The sequence below is a fragment of the Rattus norvegicus genome, chromosome 6, assembly GCF_036323735.1.
Source record: "Rattus norvegicus strain BN/NHsdMcwi chromosome 6, GRCr8, whole genome shotgun sequence".
NCBI lineage: Eukaryota > Metazoa > Chordata > Mammalia > Rodentia > Muridae > Rattus > Rattus norvegicus.
The window spans coordinates 142,373,169-142,396,421 of NC_086024.1; the positions used below are offsets into that span (position 1 = coordinate 142,373,169).

The window sequence follows — 23,253 nt, forward strand, 5'->3', positions numbered from 1 at the left end:
GTGTCATTGACTTGAACCTATCTAAGCCCTATGCTTGTTCCCACAGTCTATGTGAGTTCATATATGCATCAGTTCTATGTGTCTGGATGAGACTGTTTCTTTACCATCATCCATTGTCTCTGACTCTTAAAATCTTCCTCTGCAATGCTCCATTTGTATTGAGATGAAGGTTTAATGAGGACAACCCATTTATTACCAGTGCTCTAATGTGTTGAACTCTCCAAATTATCCATTTGTGGTACTCTCTTTCTTCCCATCTACTGCCAAACATGTCTCTGATGAGGGATAGATGAGTTACAGTTTGAAGTGTATGGTTATGTAAATAAAAATCATTTCATTGATATGTTGATCTATCACAACAATGTCATATGGTTTTCCCTTAGGGCCATGGCTTATCCAATTGCAGTCTTTTGGCATTTCTACCAGAGTCAGCCATGACTAACCCAAACTCTAACCACCCTAACCCTGATTTCATAGTCCTTAAATTCCATCAAAGAGTAAATTATTAATTCCACAATGCTTTTGCACCTATTGTACATAACCCACACACAGGTAACTATTTTAGAAGATGGGGTTTATAGCTATATTGATGACTGTCTTTCTCATCCAATACTATACAAAGTACCTCCAGTTCTATGAACACTAATCAGTAGGAGTGAAGATTCTACTTGGGTACAAACTCAACTTCTCTGTATTCAGTGAGACAGATAAGTGTTGTCTTGAACTATAATGTCTTAAAAATAGTTTGTGGAGAGCAATAATTCAGAACAGCCTGAATTATTTGGAAGTATCTATGGACATTCTCTGGTTAAAGACTCAATTTGAGAATACTCATCCAGCAATTCCCACCTCCACTATATACATCTGTTCACTGAAGATGAACATTATGATCGTTTGGAATCTTCTGCTGCTGGGTTTTGAAGCCTAAGACTGAAAGGAATCATAGCTCTGAATCACCTGATATAAGCACCAAACTTCCTGAGCTTTATAAAACAGAACACAAACAGAATTCTTTATGAACATCGTAATAGGGACCTAGGGTGAAAAAAGGGGAATAGAAACATCTTAACCTAAGAACAAACAGGAAACCACTGAGGCCAGAAGAAAAGCTGTGGACATACCCTTTTATAATATAAGAGGAAGGAACAGAGCTGAGAAACAGGCTGAAATACTGTACAGATGAAAACTGAGGCTGTGTCAGTGTGCTCTCCGAGCACAGTAGTATATGGCGGTATCTGCAGTGTCCACACTGGTGATCTTGAGGAATGCTTGGTTGTTGGAGGTGTCCTTGGAGATTGTGAGCCGGTTCTTCAGAGAAGGGTTGTAGCCCTTACTATCCTCCCAACAAATAGTTGCCAGCCACTCCAGACCCTTCCCTGAAGGCTGACGAATCCAGCTCACACATATACCAGAAGTGCTCAGTGAAAACCCAGAGAAAGAGCAAGTCAGACTGAGGGTCTGGGAAGGCTGCAATATCCCAGGGCCAGACTCTTTCAGAGTAACCTGAGACAAGACATCTGTGAAGAAAGGAAAGGGGAGAAGCCAAGGTTGGAACAGGTGAGGATAGAACAGTTCATCCCTTAGGAAGCCTTGGTACTCACATGCAGGGATAATCAGCAGCAGGAATGAGGAAGTAAGCCTGCCCATGGCTGCACACCAGTGAGTGCACAGGCCCACCTTTGTCTTTTCAACCCAAGGTTTGGTGGATCCAAGAGAGATTTGCATTCCCTCATCAGGTGCTGACGCTGATGGTGTACTTAAGTCTTAGGACCCAAGATCAATCAGTCTATGATGGGAGATGCAGGAGCCACATGAGAGTGCATATCTGCTTCCCACAGAGAGTACATAACACACAAGACCAGGTTCCTCAGTATAAAACACTTCTGCTCAGTGATGTTGGGTTGCAGTAGGATTGATAGAAACTCTAACTCTAACATAAAGTATCCTGACTCTGCCCACTTATCTAGATATCATTTCTCTATGTTTCTGCACAGAGGATAGATAAGGAGTTCAAAGGGGAGATTTTACTCCTACATTGTGGACACTCTGTGTCTAGGGCATGAATGAGTCTCATTATTATATATTTTCCACATAATTGGTAAAGATATAGTAGATTTCTTGCCTAGTAAAAGAGTATATGCCATCTCAATCTGGCAATTATTAATATTGTAGTTCCATGAAAGAAGGTGATTTCACAGACTTTACTGATGTGACAAGTTACTGCCTCACATATTTGAAATTGTTATTTATTCAACAATCAGTTGCTTCTTCTTTATATTGCCCTGTATTCATGACCTCTTTAAAATTAAGAGCAGAAAACATAGACTCTAAGCATAGAGATTTGTATCTGAACATTTTGAAATAACATACCCTGATCCATGAATACAAATAATTTTGTATTTAAACTGAATAATAAAAAGTTATTGGAAATAAAAAGAAAATAAAAATATAAGAAAGGCCTGACTATAAAATACACCCAGCTTTTCCCTCTCTCCTTCACCTGAGCTGAGGGCATCACATGGCAGCAGAGCCAGGTCTTCTACACTTTTCCAATAGAGCTGCATGGGCTTAACACTGTGGCTGAAACATCCAGGACTGTATTTCCAAGTCACAATCAATCTTATTTTCCAACTGAGAAAGTCCCTCCTGCCAGTCAAAAGAAGTTACAGACAGATTTACAGATGCAGCTGACAATGAAGATGATGGCGCATGTTTGAAATTTTCTATCATTTCATTTGCATATGTAATTGTTTTTGTCCTTCCAATAAGGTTAATCTGTAATTAATAAAGCATATGCTCAATTACTTAACAAAGAACTTTTACTGTCCTAAATTTGTAGTCTTGTGACAGTAGCTACAACGCATGTATGGTTTAGTCTTTGAAGTTGTGTGTTGTTAGGAAAGGAAGCCTCAGAGTCTCCTAGGACTTCCTCACTCTCCAGATGTTTCTCTACACCTGTTACTGTTTCACTCCTGGTGAAAGTTGGATCTATACCACCCTCTGCTGGTCCTGAGCATCCTCAAAGGGAGAAGTTTCTGAACACACAAGGAACCTGCTCACTGTGTCTCCTGCACAGTAACAAAAAGCTGTGTCTTAGTGGCAGCAGAGCTCTACTTCAGAGTGAACTTGGTCTGGAATGGGAAAACTGACATTCCTATGGTTTCTTCAGGGACAGCTCCACACCTTATACAGAACTTAATCTATTTTCTTTAAGGACATGTAGGTTCTTCAGGAAGGTGAACAGCCACAAGGAGGCTCTCACCTGTGACAGTCGTGAGCCATTGTCACACAGTGCAGAGGTACAGCCTAAGCTTGGGGAGGGTCTGGAAGCAAGGCAGCAATGGGAGTGGCACTAACATAATAATGACTCAGGGTCAGTAGTGGATGCAAGCTGTCATTTCAAGTGCTCTCTGTTTATCCAAGGATTCTCTTCATTTTCCTTCCTCTACTTTCTTGCCTTTGACTTCCCCCAATTTTTCGTTCTCTTTCCTTCTCTCCTTTCATTCTTTCTTTCTCCCAACCAGAGAGCCCGAACACAGTCTTTCATTTAGTAAAGTTACATCTTTAAGGCTTTCATAATTTTGAATAATTGTTTATAAAATCCTTAAATTTACATAAATTCTATGAATTCCAGGTCATTTGTTGCAACCCCTGCTTCCTTAAAACAGAAACTAAACACAAAATAGAAGCACATTTCTTTATATGTTTTCCACAGCCTGTTCTTCACAGGAATCTGGCACAGCACTTCTGGTTGCCTGGTAGGGCAGAGAGCAGCCCTCAATAAGTGTTTTTATGGAAGAACAGAAAGATAATACACACTACTGAAGTTGAAATGATTTTTTATTAAGTTTTTAATTGTATGCATGTAAAGCAGCCAGTTCTCTCTAACATCTCTTTAGGCATTGTCATAGCAAATCCTACCAGTAACTAGGAGAACAAACTAAAAACTTTTTTGTCTCTTGTATATCAACATTTAATTCTCTAATCTTTATTTTCTTATCCTAGCAATTCCATAGCCTAAATGTTCTCCTTCACATACTAATTAGTATATATATATATATATATATATATATATATACACTAATTATATATACTAATTATGTATATATGCAAGTATTCCTTCTTTAATAGAAATCTATCATTTGCTTTTATTTTTTAAATTCCTATTTTTATCCATGCCTTTCTCCTTGAGACCATTTTAACTCTCTATCCTTGATGTCCCCAAGTTTATTTTGGCTAAATAATACAGTAGGCATTGAAACAGACAGTGCATGTATCTCCTTGTGATTCCAACTTCAAGACCAAGTCTGGAAATGAACCATTTCTACAAAGGACTATATAGGTTATTGGCCTTTTTGAGATTGGTGTCTAGATCCTTTCCCATGGCCCTAAAGACCAAGCACAATGCCTGTTCCTTGCTATCCACAGCCTCATGACCATCTGCATTCCTCATCCCTAAGAAGCACATCTGTTTCATTTATCATGGAGTGATTTTCTCTGAGTAATGGGTGAATATATTCCCAAGAAAGAGAGATTGTAAGTAAAGTAGTGAAGACAGTAGATCGATTACAGGTCAACAGCAGTCATAAGCACACGTGGGGATTATGTGGATCAATGGCTGGTGATGCTCAAGGGGCAGGACCTGGGTCAGAACTCCCCTACTCAGTCATCCCAGACACTCAGGTCTCTCCGCATGAATCAACACAGATAACCCACAGGCCTTCTAAGATTACATGACGTTTGTTCACATTCTACTCATAGAGACCAGCACTAACTATACAGAGTTGAAAACATCCCAGGCTATGGGATGGTTGTGTACGATCCTGAACTAAACTGGATGGAAACAGGGAACCAGGGAACCAGAAGTGGTCAGAGCACAGGCTAAGTACCCTAGAAGGTGCATTTAGAAAAATTGCACACAACATAGTTTACTTATTTTCCTGTTCCCAGATTAGTTCTGAGAGTTTGATGAGTTGCTGTGTTGGGCGTAGTGGTTTGTTCCCTTGTGGAGCTTGTTTATATACAGTGAAGCTACTTTTCATCTTTCTTCCTGTAAAACATTCCACTGAGAACTTTCTGCAGTGCTAACTTGATCATGATGAGCTGTGTCACATTGTACTTTTTTGAAATACTTTTATTTTTCCATCAATTTTGAAAGATAACTTAGCAGGGTATAATACTTTTGGAGGACAGTTGCTCATTTTTAGAGAATGAAATATTACATTCCGCATCTTTCCAGTCTTTGTGGTTGCTAACAAAGGGTCTAGCGTAATTCTTCTACTTCTGTCATTTTATGTGAATTGGTGTTTTGGATCCTTCTTTCAGTATTGTTTCTTTGTTTTTTATATTTGACATCCTGATTGGAATATTCCATACTCCTGACTATTTGGTGTTCTACATACCTCATGTATTTGGAAGCCTACTTCTTTCTGTAAATTTTGTGTAATCTCTCTATTAGTTGATCTCTTTCGTTCAATTTTACCTCTGCTTCTTCTATACTGTGAATTCTTAGGTTTTGCTTGTTGGACATATCCTGGAGTTCTTAGAAATATCATTCTTGCTATTGAATTTTTTCCTTATTAATGTCTGTTTATATTATTTACTCAACTGTATGCTCCATCAAAGAAATTAATTCTTCTTCATGGTGTTGTCTGTCAATGATGACATTTGTTGCAATTTGTGTTAGGTTGCCCATCCCCTTCATTTCAAGCACTTTTTTATAATTTTCAAGGTCTTAATCACCTTGCTATGTTTTCCTCCACACTCTGAGCTTTGACCTCCAATTTATTAACTGTTGCATTCACTTTGAAGACTGCCTTGTCAAGATCTTGAAAAGATTCTGCAAATTTATGCATATATGTAAATTTATGTTTGGCTCCTCAGTGTCATTGTTAATTCTTTTGAATATTCAGACTCCAAATACTTTATGAGACATTTACCTCTTTCCATAATTTTGAATTCCGTCAGATAGGAACTGGCACGTTTGTATTGTGTCAGGTAATGGTTCTGTTGTAGTTTTTATATTATTTCCTTGTACTTTATACATCTCTTGAAGTGCACTTGTTTTCACATCTTCTTCAGAACTTTGTGTGATGTTTTGGTTTCTGTGTCTCTTCTTAGAGAAACATGTACATGAAGTTCAGCTGCAAGGACTGGTGAAAATTGTGTTGACTTTCAAAAAAGGTTGTTGAATTTATGTTGACTATGTATCAAAATGACTAAGGTTGGGGCTATACACTTAGCATGAAGTAAGTAGGTGGTGTTAAATTTGATCATCCCTGAACACTATGATCCTTCTAGAGTCAGAATAGCAAACTTCATACCACCTGAAGTTCATCTATTAGAAGGAGTCTGTGATTAGGGATACAAGGCCCAAAGGTATCTAGGATCACAGAAATATAGACATCAGTTTCTGAAGTGACATTTTGCACACTGATATTGACATCAAATACCACTAGAAACGAATCTCCTCTCGCTCTGTGGACCCTGGCCACACTGGAGTCAACATTTGGCCCTTGAACTGATCAGGCTAGAAACCTGATCATAAGGTAATGCGCTGTCTCTCAGAAGACATAACATAAGATTCATAAAGATTGAAACTTCCCATATTATTATTTCAAGTTGGTACACATGAGCCTGTGCTTGCCCCTCAATAACTCCCACAAGATCTAATCCAAGAACTCAATGCCTTATCCAAAGTACTTTTATTCATAACCTGTAAGGGTTACACTCACATGTTCCTTGCTCTTTCCTGAGCACACATCACACATGATAACTAGTCTTCTTCTGGAATTATTTTTAATTTACATAAATAGCATAAATATTGCTGAGGGCTACCCCAGCCTTTGGAGATTTGGAGCTGAGGAGAAACAGAGAGTTAAATGAAAGAATGATGTCCTCTGGCCTTGTAACAATCTATAACTGTACTGGGGGATAGTTGCTGATGGCTTCTGAATCTTAACACTCTCTGGCTTATTCTGTGCCTGAAAACCACTGGCTTCTTTTCTCTATAACTCTCTCTGCTCTATTAAACACCAAGAACTTAACTGCCCTGTGTTTCAATAAGCTCTGACAACTTAACTCTTTATGCTTAAATAATTACTGGGGGAATCTTTGCTTAAATAAGCACTAGGAAACTTAAGTCTTTGTTACAGATATATGTTTCAATGAATGCTTAAAAAACAACTCGTTTTTAAATTTAATTATTTTTACACTCCAGATTTTATTCCCAGCCTGAACTCCCCTCCCCCAACTGCTACACATCCCATATCTCCTCCCCCACACCCCCATTCTCCACAAGGATGTCCCCACCCCATGCTAACCTGGGACAAGAGAGTTGCTTTATCCAGACACTCATCTGTCTGATGACTCCCCGAGACACACACTGAGATCCACAGATGGCAGTTGTGACCTACAGACTTGAAACCTTACAGCTACAGATCAACTCTCTTTCCAAAGCCAAATGGCTACTGAACTTGGGGAAAATTACATGATAGTAAGGAAAACATGATGTCTAGCTAGATTAATCTAGTGTTGTTTAAAACTAATGTTAATACCCTCAAACCATACAAACCATGCAACAATTATTTCGTTCAATGATCCTTTATTCTCCTAACACCCTCCCTCATCCCTTGTTACCACTCTAGCTTAATTGACCTATCCCTCCTGCCTATTTAATGGGGTTTTTTTGATACTTCAATTCCACCCAAAATTTTCACTACAAATGACACCTCTCATTTAAAAAAGTAAAGGGGGGGATTGTGTGGCAGGAGGCAGTGAAAGGCACCCTGATTCCTGATCTAGAGAGGTCGAATTCCTAGGAGACACTAAAAGGGTCAGCAGGTATGTTCCCATTATCTCATAATATCAGGGTCTCGTGTACTTGTGCCCCTCCCAAAGACCACTGTTGAGAGGATTTAGACAGACCAGACGTGTAGGGCAATACCTCAAGACCCTCCTCCACAGGTTTGAATGTGACTACAGGTTACACAGGCCCAAAACAGATCAGTCACAGAGAGCAACACCCCAAAGCCCCTCTCCACAGGTCAGGATTTTACCACAGGTTACATAGGCTCAAGACAACACCCTAATCACCTCCTCCAGAGGAGAAGATGTGACTACAGGTCTTGTAGGATCAGAGAGATCAGTCATAGAAAGAGAACCATGCCTCCAAATATGTAGATGAGGTCTTCCCAAGCTCTCAGGTCAAACAAATAGGAAGTACCTGTTGTCAGTCACTGACCCATCCTGAAAAAAAAAGACTGTATTTAAGTGTCCTGTTTAGAATTAAAGGTGTGCAGGAACTATTCCATCATCTGAGAGCTTCTGTCACAAAAGCTGTAACCCTGTCATTTGGCAAAGACATCCACTTGGGAAAGAGATCTGCTGTCCCAGAAATGATCCCCTCCTCAAGCTTTGCTGCACCCCTTGCCAGCTAGTCAGACCCCTGCTGGCTCAGCCCCAGCAACCAAAGTAGCAGGAGGAGCTAAAGGGAGCAGAGCCTGCAACTGGGGCAGTAAAAGCTGTTCCCACTCCCTGCCTGAGTTCTCTTCCCTTGCCCTAACCCATGCACCCAATCAGGTGAAAGATCTCAGTGGGAGAGCCCCGGGTGCCAGAGGCCTACACACCTGTTCCTCAAGTTCTGCACAGCTAATTTATTCAGATGTCTTTCTTTCACTGATACATGCAACAAGTAATTGTCATTAGTAATGGTGACAGTGACATGAAGATTGAAGAGGGCATGAGGCCCTGGTGCTCACAGAGAAGCAAAGTTTTATGATTTATCTGATCTGGATTTTTGGTTCAATTCCATTTATCAGTCTTTTTTATTTTACTCCAATATCCCTCTGTTTTTATTACAGGAATTTTAGTCGCACAGGGATGTCTGCTCAAGGAAGGAGAAAAAAATCAAATATCTGCACTCCATTCAGAAAGCTGAGAGTGGAGGTCCTCAAGAAACTGGTGATTTTTTTTTTTTTTGCTATTTGTGGGAACAGAACTCATCCTAATTACCCAGAATGATTATCCCAGACTCTTCCATCCTAGGGAGGTGCCACATATAGTTTATGAACTGCTGAGATGCATGCTGTTAGTCAGAGAACACACTAGACTCTAGGCTGTAGCAATAGAACATATGCATAGTCACAAGAATTTTGTAAAGAGTTTCTATATGGCCACACGTTAACCTTTACTGTTCAACTCTATTTGGAATGATTATACAAATTGCTGCTGCCCACAGACCCTTTTCCAAATTCTCTTATTATGTTGAAATATACCTTCAATGAACAGTCTGTGCTCAGACTCCTCACAGTCCACTACAGGTTGACAAGGCAATCGGCACCACATTCTCATTCTTGTCTGCACATGGTTTGTTTCCCTCTGTGACACTTGCAGGGATGACCTCAATAAAGAAAACTTTCCTAGGAGAAATTATTCTCCTGTGCTCTTAGAGATGAAAAAAATTGGATGATATTTGGAGTGAAAAATTACAATTGTGGAATAAAAAGCAATAGAACTTATAAATTGATTTTGAAACAATATTCAAGAAATAATCAATAATTTATAGTTGTCTATATGCATTTTGGAATGTCTTTAAGCTGAAGGATTCATTTTCAGTTTAGAATATGTTGTGGGCTTATCAATTTTCTGTTAGATTATTTTTATCAAAAATAATACATTTAAGGAAAGTGTATGAAAAACTATTTATATGCAGACCTGAAGTTTGTCTCAGTGGTCTTTTTATGGTCATGTTCTATGGGTTATGTGAATTGCTCACATGCAGAGAGCTGAGCAGAAAGCCCAGAGGTGAGCTTTGTGTTTTATTTTAATATAGGAGTCTTTGATAAGTGGTACCTGCATGGTAGGACAGTGTATTTCTCAAACAAACTGACTTCCAGACATAACAGGACTCTCACACAGAGACCGTGAAAGCATACACAGGGTATGCACAGACTCAACCCAAATGGAGACCCAGTGTTGAGTGAGGTACATGGCCACAGTTTCTCATCCTTAACCAAGAAGTTTCTGAAGCTGACAGCTACATGCAAAGATAATTATAGATTTCACCAAAGGAGCACTATAATGTTAATAAACCACACTTAAGAATGAATATCAGGGTCTTCCTGGTTGCTGCCGCCACAGAGAGCCCGTGGGCAGCACCCCGCGAGCAAACTTGAGCCTCGGGACCACAGATAAGACCAACTTGTCTGCTGCAAGAAAGCTGCCTGGTGAAATCGGGACACACAGAGGCAGAATTCCTCTAGGACCGGGCATGTCCTGTGTTTACCGGAAGTCCCACACCCGCGGATCCCGGCCCGCAGCAGCTCTCTGCTCCCAGACCCCGTGGGAAAGAGACTTCACCGCCTGGTCAGGTGGGCACTCCTGAGGCTGCAGAGCGGAAGAGACCACCAACACTGCCCACCCCTGCCCACATCCCTGGCCCAAGAGGAAACTGTATAAGGCCTCTGGGCTCCCGTGGGGGAGGGCCCAGGAGTGGCAGGTCCCCTGCCTGAGACACCGCCTGAACCTGAAGGAAACAGACCGGATAAAAGGTTCTCTGCACCCAAATCCAGTGGGAGGGAGAGCTAAACCTTCAGAGAGGCAGACAAGCCTGGGAAACCAGAAGAGACTGCTCTCTGCACACACATCTCGGACGCCAGAGGAAAACACCAAAGGCCATCTGGAACCCTGGTGCACTGAAGCTCCCAGAAGGGGCGGCAAAGGTCTTCCTGGTTGCTGCCACCACAAAGAGCCCGTGGGCAGCACCCCGCGAGCGAACTTGAGCCTCGGGACCACAGGTAAGACTAACTTTTATGCTGCAAGTGACCTGTCTGGTGAACTCAAGACACAGGCCCACAGGAACAGCTGAAGACCTGTACAGAGGAAAAACTACACGAACGAAAGCAGAACACTCTGTCCCCATAACTGGCTGAAAGAAAACAGGAAAACAGGTCTATAGCACTCCTGACACACAGGCTTATAGGGACAGTCTAGCCACTGTCAGAAATAGCAGAACAAAGTAACACTAGAGATAATCTGATGGCGAGAGGCAAGCGCAGGAACCGAAGCAACAGAAACCAAGACTACATGGCATCATCAGAGCCCAATTCTCCCACCAAAACAAACATGGAATGTCCAAACACACCAGAAAAGCAAGATCTAGTTTCAAAATCATATTTGATCATGATGCTGGAGGACTTCAAGAAAGACGTGAAGAACTCCCTTAGAGAAACACAGGAAAACATTAATAAACAAGTAGAAGCCTACAGAGAGGAATCGCAAAAATGCCTGAAAGAATTCCAGGAAAACATAAATAAACAAGTAGAAGCCCATAGATAGGAGACACAAAAATCCCTGAAAGAATATCAGGAAATCCTAAATAAACAAGTAGAAGCCCATAGAGAGGAGTCACAAAAATCCCTGAAAGAATTCCAGGAAAACACAATCAAACAGTTGAAGGAATTAAAAATGGAAATAGAAGCAATCAAGAAAGAACACATGGAAACAACCCTGGATATAGAAAACCAAAAGAAGAGACAAGGAGCTGTAGATACAAGCTTCACCAACAGAATACAAGAGATGGAAGAGAGAATCTCAGGAGCAGAAGATTCCATAGAAATCATTGACTCAACTGTCAAAGATAATGTAAAGCGGAAAAAGCTACTGGTCCAAAACATACAGGAAATCCAGGACTCAATGAGAAGATCAAACCTAAGGATAATAGGTATAGAAGAGAGTGAAGACTCCCAGCTCAAAGGACCAGTAAATATCTTCAACAAAATCATAGAAGAAAACTTCCCTAACCTAAAAAAGAGATACCCATAGGCATACAAGAAGCCTACAGAACTCCAAATAGATTGGACCAGAAAAGAAACACCTCCTGTCACATAATAGTCAAAACACCAAACGCACAAAATAAAGAAAGAATATTAAAAGCAGTAAGGGAAAAAGGTCAAATAACATATAAAGGCAGACCTATCAGAATCACACCAGACTTCTCGCCAGAAACTATGAAGGCCAGAAGATCCTGGACTGATGTCATACAGACCATAAGAGAACACAAATGCCAGCCCAGGTTACTGTATCCTGCAAAACTCTCAATTAACATAGATGGAGAAACCAAGATATTCCATGACAAAACCAAATTTACACAATATCTTTCTACAAATCCAGCACTACAAAGGATAATAAATGGTAAAGCCCAACATAAGGAGGCAAGCTATACCCTAGAAGAAGCAAGAAACTAATCGTCTTGGCAACAAAACAAAGAGAATGAAAGCACACAAACATAAGCTCACATCCAAATATGAATATAACGGGAAGCAATAATCACTATTCCTTAATATCTCTCAACATCAATGGCCTCAACTCCCCAGTAAAAAGACATAGATTAACAAACTGGATACGCAAAGAGGACCCTGCATTCTGCTGCCTAGAGCAAACACACCTCAGAGACAAAGACAGACATTACCTCAGAGTAAAAGACTGGAAAACAATTTTCCAAGCAAATGGTCAGAAGAAGCAAGCTGGAGTAGCCATTCTAATATCAAATAAAATCAATTTTCAACTAAAAGTCATCAAAAAAGATAAGGAAGGACACTTCATATTCATCAAAGGAAAAATCCACCAAGATGAACTCTCAATCCTAAATATCTATGCCCCAAATAAAAGGGCACCTACATACGTAAAAGAAACCTTACTAAAGCTCAAAACACACATTGCACCTCACACAATAATAGTGGGAGAATTCAACACCCCACTCTCATCAATGGACAGATCATGGAAACAGAAATTAAACAGAGATGTAGACAGACTAAGAGAAGTCATGAGCCAAATGGACTTAACGGATATTTATAGAACATTCTATCCTAAAGCAAAAGGATATACCTTCTTTTCAGCTCCTCATGGTACTTTCTCCAAAATTGACCATATAATTGGTCAAAAAATGGGCCTCAACAGGTACAGAAAGATAGAAATAATCCCATGCGTGCTATCGGACCACCACGGCCTAAAACTGGTCTTCAATAACAATCAAGGAAGAATGCCCACATATACTTGGAAATTGAACAATGCTCTACTCAATGATAACCTGGTCAAGGAAGAAATAAAGAAAGAAATTAAAAACTTTTTAGAATTTAATGAACATGAAGGTACAACATACCCAAACTTATGGGACACAATGAAAGCTGTGCTAAGAGGAAAACTCATAGCGCTGAGTGCCTGCAGAAAGAAACAGGAAAGAGCATATATCAGCAGCTTGACAGCACACCTAAAAGCTCTAGAACAAAAAGAAGCAAATACACCCAGGAGGAGTAGAAGGCAGGAAATAATCAAACTCAGAGCTGAAATCAACCAAGTGGAAACAAAAAAGACCATAGAAAGAATCAACAGAACCAAAAGTTGGTTCTTTGAGAAAATCAACAAGATAGATAAACCCTTAGCCAGACTAACGAGAGGACACAGAGAGTGCGTCCAAATTAACAAAATCAGAAATGAAAAGGGAGACATAACAACAGATTCAGAGGAAATTCAAAAACTCATCAGATCTTACTATAAAAACCTATATTCAACAAAACTTGAAAATCTTCAGGAAATGGACAATTTCCTAGACAGATACCAGGTATCGTAGTTAAATCAGGAACAGATAAACCAGTTAAACAACCCCATAACTCCTAAGGAAATAGAAGCAGTCATTAAAGGTCTCCCAACCAAAAAGAGCCCAGGTCCAGATGGGTTTAATGCAGAATTCTATCAAACCTTCATAGAAGACCTCATACCAATATTATCCAAACTATTCCACAAAATTGAAACGGATGGATCACTACCGAATACCTTCTATGAAGCCACAATTACTCTTATACCTAAACCACACAAAGACACAACAAAGAAAGAGAACTTCAGACCAATTTCCCTTATGAATATCAACGAAAAAATACTCAACAAAATTCTCGCAAACCGAATCCAAGACCACATCAAAACAATCATTCACCATGACCAAGTAGGCTTCATCACAGGCATGCAGGGATGGTTTAATATACGGAAAACCATCAACGTGATCCATTATATAAACAAACTGAAAGAACAAAACCACATGATCATTTCATTAGACGCTGAGAAAGCATTTGACAAAATTCAACACCCCTTCATGATAAAAGTCCTGGAAAAAATAGGTTTTCAAGGCCCATACCTGAACATAGTAAAAGCCATATACAGCAAACCAGTTGCTAACATTAAACTAAATGGAGAGAAACTTGAAGCAATCCCACTAAAATCAGGGACTAGACAAGGTTGCCCACTCTCTCCCTACTTATTCAATATAGTTCTTGAAGTTCTAGCCAGATCAATCAGACAACAAAAGGAGGTCAAGGGGATACAGATCGGAAAAGAAGAAGTCAAAATATCACTATCTGCAGATGATATGATACTATATTTAAGTGATCCCAAAAGTTCCACCAGAGAACTACTAAAGCTGATAAACAACTTCAGCAAAGTGGCTGGGTATAAAATTAACTCAAATAAATCAGTTGCCTTCCTCTATACAAAAGAGAAACAAGCCGAGAAAGAAATTAGGGAAACGACACCCTTCATAATAGACCCAAATAATATAAAGTACCCCGGTGTGACTTTAACAAAGCAAGTAAAAGATCTGTACAATAAGAACTTCAAGACACTGAAGAAGGAAATTGAAGAAGACCTCAGAAGATGGAAAGATCTCCCATGCTCATGGATTGGCAGGATTAATATAGTAAAAATGGCCATTTTACCAAAAGCAATCTACAGATTCAATGCAATCTCCATCAAAATACCAATCCAATTCTCAAAGAGTTAGACAGAACAATTTGCAAATTCATCTGGAATAACAAAAAACCCAGGATAGCTAAAGCTATCCTCAACAATAAAAGGACTTCAGGGGGAATCACTATCCCTGAACTCAAGCAGTATTACAGAGCAATAGTGATAAAAACTACATGGTATTGGTACAGAGACAGACAGATAGACCAATGGAATAGAACTGAAGACCCAGAAATGAACCCACACACCTATGGTCACTTGATTTTTGACAAAGGAGCCAAAACCATCAAATGGAAAAAAGATAGCATTTTCAGCAAATGGTGCTGTTTCAACTGGAGGTCAACATGTAGAAGAATGCAGATCGATCCATGCTTATCACCCTGTACAAAGCTTAAGTCCAAGTGGATCAAGGACCTAAACATCAAACCAGACAAACTAAAACTAATAGAAGAAAAACTAGGGAAGCATCTGGAACACATGGGCACTGGAAAAAATTTCCTAAACAAAACACCAATGGCTTACGCCCTAAGATCAAGAATCAACAAATGGGATCTCATAAAACTGCAAAGCTTCTGTAAGGCAAAGGACACTGTGGTTAGGACAAAACGGCAACCAACAGATTGGGAAAAGATCTTTACCAATCCTACAACAGATAGAGGCCTTATATCCAAAATATACAAAGAACTCAAGAAGTTAGACCGCAGGGAGACAAACAACCCTATTAAAAAATGGGGTTCAGAGCTAAACAAAGAATTCACAGCTGAGGAATGCAGAATGGCTGAGAAACACCTAAAGAAATGTTCAACATCTTTAGTCATAAGGGAAATGCAAATCAAAACAACCCTGAGATTTCACCTCACACCAGTGAGAATGGCTAAGATCAAACACTCAGGGGACAACAGATGCTGGCAAGGATGTGGAGAAAGAGGAACACTCCTCCATTTTTGGTGTGATTGCATACTGGTACAACCATTCTGGAAATCAGTCTGGAGGATCCTCAGAAAATTGGACATTGAACTGCCTGAGGATCCAGCTATACCTCTCTTGGGAATATACCCAAAAGATGCCCCAACATATAAAAAAGACACTTGCTCCACTATGTTCATTGCAGCAGTATTTATAGTAGCCAGAAGCCGGAAAGAACCCAGATGCCCTTCAACAGAGGAATGGATACAGAAAATGTGGTACATCTACACAATGGAATATTACTCAGCTATCAAAAACAACGACTTTATGAAATTCGTAGGCAAATGGTTGGAACTGGAAAATATCATCCTGAGTGAGCTAACCCAATCACAGAAAGACATACATGGTATGCACTCATTGATAAGTGGCTATTAGCCCAAATGCTTGAACTACCCTAGATGCCTAGAACAAATGAAACTCAAGACGGATGATCAAAATGTGAATGCTTCACTCCTTCTTTAAAAGGGGAACAAGAATACCCTTGGCAGGGAAGAGAGAGGCAAAGATTAAAACAGAGACTGAAGAAACACCCATTCAGAGCCTGCCCCACATGTGGCCCATACATATACAGCCACCCAATTAGACAAGATGGATGAAGCAAAGAAGTGCAGACCGACAGGAGCCGGATGTAGATTGCTCCTGAGAGACACAGCCAGAATACAGCAAAAACAGAGGCGAATGCCAGCAGCAAACCACTGAACTGAGAATAGAACCCCCGTTGAAGGAATCAGAGAAAGAACTGGAAGAGCTTGAAGGGGCTCGAGACCCCATATGTACAACAATGTCAAGCAACCAGAGCTTCCAGGGACTAAGCCACTACCTAAAGACTATACATGGACTGACCCTGGACTCTGACCTCATAGGTAGCAATGAATATCCTAGTAAGAGCACCATTGGAAGGGGAAGCCCTGGGTCCTGCTAAGACTGAATCCCCAGTGAACTAGACTGGTGGGGGGAGGGCGGCAATGGGGGGAGGGTTGGGAGGGGAACACCCATAAGGAAGGGGATGGGGGAGGGATTAGGGGGATGTTTGCCCGGAAACCAGTAAAGGGAATAACACTCGAAATGTATATAAGAAATACTCAATTTAATTAAAAAAAAATAAGAATGAATATCAGTATAGAAGGTCAACACAAAATGAACACAACAATGTTGAGTAATTTTTCTTCTCATCCTTTTGGACATTGATTTGTCACATTTTTATTAGAGAGATAAATGCTTATAGAGTCAAGCATGTGTGTGTGTGAAAGAGATTCTTCTTTTTTTGATTACTTAAACCTATTTTATGTTTTTTTTATTCTATAGAAAAATGAAAGGATGTCTAGTTAGATGAATGGGGAAATTTATGGCAGGAGTTAAAAAGAATATCAGTGAACAGAACACATAGTATAAGTTTTAATAATTATTTTTATTTCTTTTATTTTTTCAATCCAAGCATTGACACACTCCTAGTCAACCCTACCCAGTCCCTCATCCCATTTCTTCTTGCCCTTGTCTTCAAGAAGATTTCCCCCTCTACCCAACATCCTAACTCCTTCAGACTTCAAGTATGTATCAGGTTAGGTGCATATTCTTCCACTGAAAACAGAGTTGGCAGTTTTCTGATGTATATGTGTCAGAGGGATCTGACCACATCATGCATGCTGTCTGCTTGTTGCCTCAGTATTTGAGCATTCTCAGGGATCTAGATTTATTTATATTAAAAATAAAAAATATACAAATCTTTGGAGTGTTTAACAGAGAATATTCACAGAGTTTGAGCATGGAAACATTTTATGTCAATCACAATATGTGCATGTAAATTAAGAAAGGAAAACACAGAGGATACAATATCCACTCACTCCCACCACATCTCTCTGCTGGACGTTCTGAGCCACATTGTGCCCCATCTTGGTTATGAACTCACCTTCACATTTTCAATTGCTTACACTAACATTGCCAGTCTAAATTGAGCAGTATCATATCCCTACAACGAGTTTTCTGGCATGACTCAGATGCAGGGAGTAATTGCACTTGTTTATATGAAAATGATGAATGTTCTCTCAAGCCTTTCAATTTAAGTTGTTTCTACATTATCATAAAGGATGCTCCAAATGTCCTCCTATTTCCTAGTGGCAGTTGGATCCACGTCTAAAAGTTATCATTTATAGTGAGGTATAGACAAGAATAACCAAAGAATCAGAAACCAAGACTACTTGTCATTATCAGTGCTCAGTTGTCTCACAAAAACAAATACTGGATATCCAAACAAACTACAAAAGCAAGATTTGGATTTAAAAATCACAATTCATGAGGATGATAGAGGACTTTAAGGAGGACATAAATAACTCCCTTAAAGAAATACAGGACAACATAGGTCAACAAGTAGGAGCCCTTAAAGAGAAAACACAAACACCCCTTAAAGAATTACAGGGAAGCACAACCAAACAGGTGAAGGAATTGAATAAATCCATTCAGAATCTAAAAATGGAAATAGAAACAGTAAAGAAATCACAAACAGAGACAACCCTGGAGATAGAAAATCTAGGAAAGAGATCAGTATTTGTGCAATCTCAGGGATCTGGATTTATTTATATTAAAAATACAAAATATACAAATCTTTGGAGTGTTTAACAGAGAATATTCACAGAGTTTGAGCATGGAAATGTTACATGTCTATCACATAGAAGCAAGAATCACCAGCAGAATGTAAGAGATAGAAGAGAGAATATCAGGGCAGAAGACCATAGAAATCATTGACAAAAAATAAAAAAAAAAATGTGAAACACAAAAATCTACTAACCCAAGACATCCAAGAAATCCAGTACACAGTGAGAAGATCAAACCTAACGATAATAGGTATAGAAGAGAGAAAACATTCCCAACTTAAAGGTCCACTAAAATATCTTTAACAAAATTATAAAAGAAAACTTCCATAACGTAAAGAAAGAGATGCATATAAACATATGAGAAGCTGATAGAAAGAACTCCAAATAGATTGGACAGAAGAGAAATTATCCCAACCAAATAATAGTTAAAACACCAAATGCACAAACCAAAGAATATTAAAAGCAGTAAGGAAAACAGTCAAGCAACATATAAAGACAGACCTAGTAGAATAACCCCAGATTTCTCAACAGAGACGGTGAAATCTAGAAGATTCTGGGGAGGTATCATACAGACGCTAAGAGAACACATATCCTGATCAAGGCTTTTACATCCAGCAAAACTCTCAATTACCATAAATGCAGAATACAAGATATTCAAAGACAAAAACAAATATACAAATATCTTTTCAAAAATCCAGCCCTACAAACAATAATATATGGAAAACTTCAAGATAAGGATTGAAAGTATATCCTAAAAAAAGCAAAAAAAAAATAATAATCGATTTGCAACAAACACAAAAGAAGAAAGCACAGAAACATAATTCTAACAACAAAAATAGGAAACAATCATCACTATTTATTAAAATTCCTTAACACCAATGGACTTAATTCCCCAATGAAAAGAGATAGACCAACAGATAGAAAGAGGACCCAGCATTTTGTTGCATACAGCAAATGTACCTCAGTGGCAAAAACAGAAACTACCTCACAGTTAAAGGGTGGAAATTTTTTTCCAAGAAAAATCGTCCCAAGAAACAATCTGGACTATCCATTCTAATATCAAATGTAATCAACTTTCAACCAAAACTTATCAAAAATGATATGGAATGACCCTTCCTATGAAGCAAACAAAATGTTCAACAAGATAAACTCTCAATCATGGACATCTATACTCCAAATGCAAGGGAATCTACATTCATAAAAGAAACCTTACTAAAGCTCAAAGCATAAACTGCACCTCACACAATAATAGTGGGAGATTTCATCACCCCACCGTCATCATTGAACATATCATGGAAACAGAAACCAAACATACACACAGAGAAACTAACAGAAGTTATGAAGCAAATAGATTTAGCAGATATTTATAGAACATTTCATTCTAAAACAAAAGACTGTGCCTTCTTTTTAGCACCTCATGGTCCCGTCTCCAAAACTGACCAAATAATCGGTCACAAAACATGACTCAACAGATACAAGAAAATTGAAATAATCCCATGCAGCCTATAAGGCCACCACAGATAAAGGCATGTCTTCAATAACAATAAAAACAACAGAATACCCACATATACATGGATGTTGAACAATGTTATACTCATTGATAACTTGGTCTAGTAAGAAATAAAGAAAGAAATAAAAGGCATTTTAAAATACTGAAAATGAATGCACAGCATACCCAAAATAATGCGACACAATGACAGCACTGCTAAGAAGACAAGACATAGCTCTGAGTGCCTCCAAATAGAAACTGTAGAGGGCATACATTAGTAGCTTAACAGCACACCTAAAAGCTCTAGAATAAAAAGAAACTAATACACCATATGTTTCCAATTTTTTGTTGTCTTGTTGAATAAGAAACAGGTCAATGGAAGTGGTCGCTGGTGAAGAGAATAACAAGGTATGCTGTACTGTGGGTTTACCCTAAATCAGGAAAACAATTTTCATAGAACTGCTCTTAAGAAAATGACAAAGGCAATATAAGATTGTGAGGAAGAAGCAATAAATGGATATTAAAAAAATACTCTTTCTAAGCAAGTCTGAAGGTTATTCTTTCTGTCATCTCAGGCCCAGCACAGCTTCCTCCTCCTTGAGAGTTTTTGACACACTCAGCATGTGGTTACAATGCTGTGTCTTGCACAGTAATAGACCGCAGAGTCGTCAGGTGTCAGGCTGCTGAGTTGCATGAAGGCTGTGCTGGAGGATTTGTCTACAGTCAATGTGGCCTTGCCCTTGAACTTCTCATTGTAGTTAGTACCTCCACTTCCCGTATTAATATATCCAATATACTCAAGGCCCTGTCCAGTCGTCTGCTTTATCCAGCTTATATAGTAGCTGGTGAAGGTGTAGCCAGAAGCCTTGCAGGAAATCTTCACTGAAGAGCCAGGCTTTGCCAGCTCAGCTCCAGACTGCTGCAGCTGGACCTGGGAGTGGACTTCTATGGAGGAAATGTCAGAGTGGATGTCAGTGCCATCTCAGGCTCTGTCTCCTTTACATATTTCTAAATAATGAGCCCCTTACCTGCAGTTACTGACAGGAGGAAGAGAAAGACCCAGTTCCATTCCATGGTTAGTTATTGTGTTCAGGGGAGGACTGATCATATGTTGTTTTCAATGTGTGGACATCCCTGTATTTACTCCCAAAGACTCAGATAATTTGCATATTCATGATGAGGGGACTTACTACATAAGAACCTAGTCCAGCTGGAGAAAAACTGTGAAGACGAAGGACTGAAAAGGCACATTGGTCAGGCAGCAGGATGCTCAGGTCCAAATCCTATTCCTCTCTGAGGAAGTGGATCCCAGTCACTTTCTATGAACCATGAACAGATATCGCAATCAATTTTTTGCCTGTATCTGTTGCTCCACTCTGTTATATGCTAACACACCGATTTACAGATAATGCTCTGTGATGATGAAAATGATGATGAGATGATGATGATGATGATGATGATGATGATGATGATAATGAGGGTGGTGGTGGTGGTGATGGTGTGGATGGTGATGATCGTGTGTTGTGATCATTGTGACAATGATGAAGATGATGATTATGATTATAATAATGGACAATTTCAAGAATAGCCAATTTTTATAGTTTTAGAGTTTGCTTTCTGATATTTGCAACTAATATTTGCTTTTCCAACAGGTTATATGTTTCAAAAGCCAATGACTAAAATTAAATGTGCTTCAAAATTACTTAACTATCAAAGCTTATTGCAGGAGGGTTCTCAATAAATTATAGCAATAAGCTAAAGGCATGTCAAGAAATATTTTATCAGTAAGTCATGATTATATATATTATAAATTGTACACACGAAAACACACACACCCACACACACCCACACATATATATACATATATATATATATACATATATATATAATCAGACTTTAGACCAGAAAAAAATAAGAAATTAACATTGCTTTTTGAAAAATGAATGTAATTCGTGATAATTATATTAATGAAGACAATCTCAAAATCACAGACATTAAATGAGACTCTCATTAGCAGCTCTTAAAAATTTCAGTTATTTACAACTATTTATGCAAATACATGATATTGTACCCATAAAATTCTCTAGTAGAATAAAGGCAAAATAGGAGGGACAAGTGGTATCATGAGAAATATCCAGTGTACAAAGTGCACATTTGAAAAATCTGTACATAAGTAAAGTCATTATGTCTATATTCCATAAAGATTTTTATTCTTTGAATTTTTTCAATCTTATATGAAATATGCTATAATCTACCACCACTCTCAGGACTCATACCACAATATACCACTACTAGTCCACATAGTTCCTCTTGGACCCTTCCAATAAGTCCCTTTTCCAGCATCTTATTTCCTCTGTTTCATTATCTAATAAAACAGTGAGTTTAATTAGTGCTACCTATATACACATTGATAGGATTATTGCTAGTAATAAAGTATGAACCTGCAGAAATCTTCCCCCAAAAAGCGAATATATTTTGCCCATCAGTCATCAAATTTCAGAAGATATTCAGCCTGTTATGGGCTGTCAAGGATTTCTCCACCTTCATGTTGTAATTTTTAATATTTATTTTACTTCTAGCAGTGAGTTCAGGGCATATGTGCACCAAGGTGGATATAGTAAATTCTGAGAGTGACTTAAATTATTCAAATCTAAGTCATTTACCTGATATTGCTAAAATTGCAGTAGATATCTTTACCTGCTCACTCATTTTGAGGTCTCCTTTGTGATAATGCCCACTGGTTTGATTAGGTAAATAAGTTTGTGTAGCTAAGTATAGCTACCGAGAGTTCATGTGTGCACTAAGAACAGTGGAATCCCTGGAAATAGATTTTGATCTCCTTGGCCCCATTTTCTGTATCATACATCTGTTTCTTTCCCTTTTTACGATGGAACTTGATTTCTGTTTGAGGGATTGGTGTCATTACTTATCTCTGGATGAGTCTCTTCCAATCTCAGCACTCTGAATACTCATGAATGTCTCCCTCAGTCTTCATACACAGCACATATGAGCCTCTGTGATCAAGGGTCACAAAATATAGTGGGTATGAACATAAATATTTATAAGGCACCTTGACAACATAACTATTAACAATATGACCAAGGTCTACTAGAACATATACCAACTTTAAACATGGGTTTTGACCACACTTACCTGGGATAATGTCTTTCCTTTGAAATCACCAATACATAAATCAATAACATTTTGTTCTGTCCCAGCAATAATGCTACAAACCTGTACTCAAATGACTCTACACCTTATTGTACAGACATTTACAAATACATATTTATTCACAACATGTTACTCTTGCTATATGAACAGCATACAGTGGAAAGAATAATCCAAGATTTTCAACAAAAAATAAATAAAATGTGAAAAATTGGTAGCTAAATGTAGTGACTGAATGTAGATAAATGAAAG

General features: G+C 38.8%; 2 gene segments (V, D, J or C); both read right to left on the reverse strand.

The window, feature by feature from the left end:
• Positions 1–1,197: 1,197 nt before the first annotated feature.
• On the reverse strand, positions 1,198–1,750 carry LOC691939 (immunoglobulin heavy variable 2-70-like). The segment is given in 2 exon segments: positions 1,198–1,517; positions 1,602–1,750. Coding segments are annotated over 2 exon segments (444 nt in total).
• An 18,699-nt stretch (positions 1,751–20,449) lies between these two features.
• Positions 20,450–20,952, reverse strand: LOC120103446 (Ig heavy chain V region VH558 A1/A4-like). The segment is given in 2 exon segments: positions 20,450–20,778; positions 20,862–20,952. Coding segments are annotated over 2 exon segments (375 nt in total).
• Between the last annotated feature and the right edge of the window lie 2,301 nt (positions 20,953–23,253).